This window comes from Scomber scombrus, chromosome 1, assembly GCF_963691925.1.
Source record: "Scomber scombrus chromosome 1, fScoSco1.1, whole genome shotgun sequence".
Lineage (NCBI taxonomy): Eukaryota > Metazoa > Chordata > Actinopteri > Scombriformes > Scombridae > Scomber > Scomber scombrus.
In genome coordinates, this window is record NC_084970.1 from 10,923,971 (window position 1) to 10,927,923 (window position 3,953).

Below are 3,953 nucleotides of genomic sequence, written 5' to 3' on the forward strand. Positions count from 1 at the left end.
GAGAGAGAGAGAGAGAGAGAGAGAGAGAGAGAGAGAGAGAGAGAGAGAGCATGGATTTGGGCAGGGCTGTGGTTACCCAGCATAAGCTTTGCCTTTTCCTTCGGTGACTACACCCCGAGAGGAGGAGCGTAGTGTGCAGCGTAGTAGGCGTCAGGATCCTCAATTTCCAACTTAGCATCTTGGCAGTACATTTTCCCAAGCAAAGCCCCAGTCCGACGGGTAAAAAAAAAACTTGTGCACGGGCATGAGAGCGGCGGTGCAACTCAGATAAGGGAGCAACTGCAAAAAACCAAAACGAGACAAAAACATCCGGCGGGCAGTGGCAGCGACCAAAACACTTCACCCGACATTCAAGCCTCTTTTTCATTTTATCACTTTTACTTGTTGTCCTCACCGTTGTCATTTAGAAGCGGGGACAGGCAGCGGGGTCTGCAGACACTCGGCTCTATGTGCTCCGACAGCAGCGCATGAGAAAAGAAAGGGGGTAAAGTGCGCAAGTTAAGTGGCTTACACTCTCCGGGCTCCAGCATGGCGTATCCTCAGGGCTACTTGTACCAGCCGTCCGCTTCTTTAGCCCTGTATTCATGTCCGGCGTACAGCACCAGCGTTATATCGGGACCCAGAACCGAGGAACTTGGGAGATCCTCTTCGGGATCTGCTTTTGCACCCTATGCCGGATCTACAGCGTTCACCAGCGCCTCGCCAGGCTACAACTCCCATTTACCATACAGTGCAGACGCAGCGGCAGCTGCCACATTCACCTCGTACGTGGTGAGTAAACTAAAGGTGATTATTCCATTTAATTAGGAAGTCAAAGCAAATGTATTAATTCGTTATAGAAGGCTTAAGTTTCCACTGTGCGTTAGGAGCCAAGACATTAAGAGGGAAATACGCGTTACTGAAGAGTGCACGGATATAAAATTACAGAATGTCAGGTCCAGAAAAAAAACATGTTGTTGGGTAAACAGAACTAATTTAAGTGAATAGCAGACAATTATACGGTTCTCAACTAAATTGTAGTTTTTATGAGAAAGAGTGGGCAACGCTTTGCTTCTGAGCTCCACTGACTGCAACGCGCCGTGTGATGGCAATTTGGGTCACTGTATTCGTTTCCCATCATCTTATTAGTTGCGCCAATTGGTAAACTTAAATATTGGAACTTTTGAAATAAATGATGGAGGGAATTTTGTTCTACTTTTGTTGTATTTCCAGTGAGTGATCGCAACACAAGTAATTCAGAGGGACTGGTACTAATACAGGCCTAGTCACTACAAAGGTAGATCCCAGCAGAAAAGATAGAAACATAATGCTGGGCCCATCCTGCTTTATGTCAATACGTTATTATGTATTATTAAAAAAAGAAAATAAGAAAAGCAAATTGAACTTATTTTAATTGTGCATGTTGACGTCATGTAAATAATAACAACGAGAAACAACAGAAGCACAACATTCAATTTTAAATACCCAATCAAGTTGAAACAAACTCCATGAGAATATAGTTCAAACTTGACCTATACTGGAGTAAAGCCAGTATGTGTGTGTTTGTGTGTATGTGTGTGTGTGTGTGAGAGAGGGAGGGAGATACTTTGTGTGTGCGTGTATGTCGGTGTGCACGCGCATGTAGATGAATGCGTGTGCGCGTATGTGTGTGTTCATGTTTGTGTGCGTAAGTCGTTTTAACTTTGATGCAGTTTACAATTAAAACACGAATGACTTAACTCAAACACGCTTTTTATTTTGATTATCGTTTTTTACAGAGTTCGCCCTATGACCACACCACGGGTATGGCTGGCTCAATAGGATACCACCCTTACGCAGCACCCTTGGGTACCTACCCTTATGGTGACCCAGCATACCGTAAAAACGCGACCCGGGACGCCACCGCCACCCTGAAGGCCTGGCTGAACGAGCACCGCAAAAATCCCTACCCAACCAAGGGAGAGAAGATCATGCTGGCCATCATCACCAAAATGACCCTCACCCAGGTGTCCACGTGGTTCGCCAACGCCAGGAGGAGGCTAAAGAAGGAGAACAAGATGACCTGGACCCCACGGAACCGGAGCGAGGACGAGGAGGAGGACGAGAATATTGATTTGGAGAAAAATGACGACGACGAGCCAAACAAGCCCACAGACAAGGGAGACTCCACAGACACAGAATCAGGTCGGTGGTGCAGGGGGGAAAAAAGAAAAGAAAGAAAGGCAAACAAAATTCATCAATTTTTCATCGCAGTCGTTTCCACTCAGGGTGCAAAATTGATTGCTGGTTAATGGTGGTATATTATTTATAATGGGACAATTGCTTTAAATAATAATCACCTTGAACTCCCCTCGTTTGACTTCTCAGTGGCTGAAATTGCTGGTGACGCAAAGTGTTCAGCAATCAATTTATCTAACTGCATAATAAGGATACAGCTGGTGCATTGCGCCGGGTATTCTGCAAAAAAAAAGAAAAGAAAAGAAAAATAAATCCTTTGAATTACCATATTCCAGTTAGTAACGTTTATTTCTGATAATCATAAGGATTCATGTTTAAAACGGAGAATATATTCATAAATGAAAACAGTCAACATATTGCATGTTCATGCTTCAGTTTGTGCCTCAGTGTTCCTGCTTGTGCAACAATGTTTATAGTCTCTCATAATTGGAGAGAAGGTTATTCACCTTTTTAAGGTGGAACAAATCTCCATAAATACAATTTATAGCAAAAAAATATTTTTTAAGGCAAATACGCAGAATTAGCCTAATTATTTTTTTATATATCCGAATCCAGTTTGAATGGCTGCTCGTTTGTTTCATGATTACCTCAACAGTTTTATTCACTCATTAATGTTACACTTATTTGACAGTAATTGTATTCTTTATTTGTGCTTTAGATCATAAATTGCTGAACCCAGGGGACATAGGCTGTGACAGATTTAAAGAGGAGAACCATGGCAAAGACACTGATCCCCTTCTGAGCGACTCGGAGTTAAAAGAACAGGAGGACCGGACTACAGAGTTGCTGCCGGATTCCGCAAAACCAACTACTTCGTCTCCCTCGGCGGTGCCCCGAGGGAACCAGACCGTTGCACAACAAGACAAGCCGTCAGATTTGAGCCATGCAACGGGTACGGTGACCAGCAACGTGACCTCTGTTATCCATTCGCCCCCTTCGGCCCCTAAACCCAAACTCTGGTCCCTTGCGGAGATCGCCACGTCCTCAGACAGGTGTAAGGGCAGCAACGAGGCACCACAGTCTTGCCCCGGTTTGGGTCAGAGCGCAGTTCTGGGCACCAACGGGTCACCATCACGGTCCTCCCCACAGTGTCCACTCCCAAACAGCACGGTCCTGTCCAGGCCTCTGTATTACACCTCCCCTTTCTACCCCGGCTACACGAACTATGGTGGCAGTTTTGGACACCTTCACAGTAACCACGGCTCGGTAACCACGGGCTCCACGGCACATTTCAATGGATTAAACCAGACTGTGTTAAATAGAGCAGAGGCTTTGGTAAGGGAGAGCCAGAAAGTCAGAGGCCAAACGCAGGTAGATCTTTGTAAAGACTCCCCTTATGAACTAAAGAAAGGTATGTCAAACATTTAACACCTGATTATTTTCCAGTCACCGCGGACTTTTATTTATTTTTTTGTGGTTGCATAAAAAAAAGAAAAAGACAAAGAACAATGATGAAGCAAATTCTGAGAACAGTTATTTTCTGAGTAAATGCTTATTCTCAAATTTTTAGTTTCTGAATGGTTAATCCCACAATGTAACAAGAATGGTCTTAATCGCTGCAACAGCCGGAGTCTATTTGTATTAAAGACTAACATGTATATTTAATGTAGCATTTTTGTATTTAAAATGGACAATACACTATCTTTGAAGTAAATTATGGAAAAAAATATATATACTTGTGCAGCGATTGTTTTTGGGAGCAGTTGTCAATTCCTGATATGTGTCCAAAGTGCTTT

At 43.7% G+C, this 3,953-nt stretch overlaps 1 protein-coding gene across 1 annotated transcript; it reads left to right on the forward strand.

The window, feature by feature from the left end:
• Positions 1-528: 528 nt before the first annotated feature.
• Positions 529-3,592, forward strand: irx5a (iroquois homeobox 5a). Its single transcript, XM_062418434.1, has 3 exons — positions 529-771; positions 1,758-2,163; positions 2,897-3,592. Exons 1-3 carry the CDS (start codon positions 529-531, stop codon positions 3,583-3,585), a joined length of 1,338 nt encoding a protein of 445 aa, XP_062274418.1. The 3' UTR covers positions 3,586-3,592.
• The last annotated feature ends 361 nt before the right edge of the window (positions 3,593-3,953 follow it).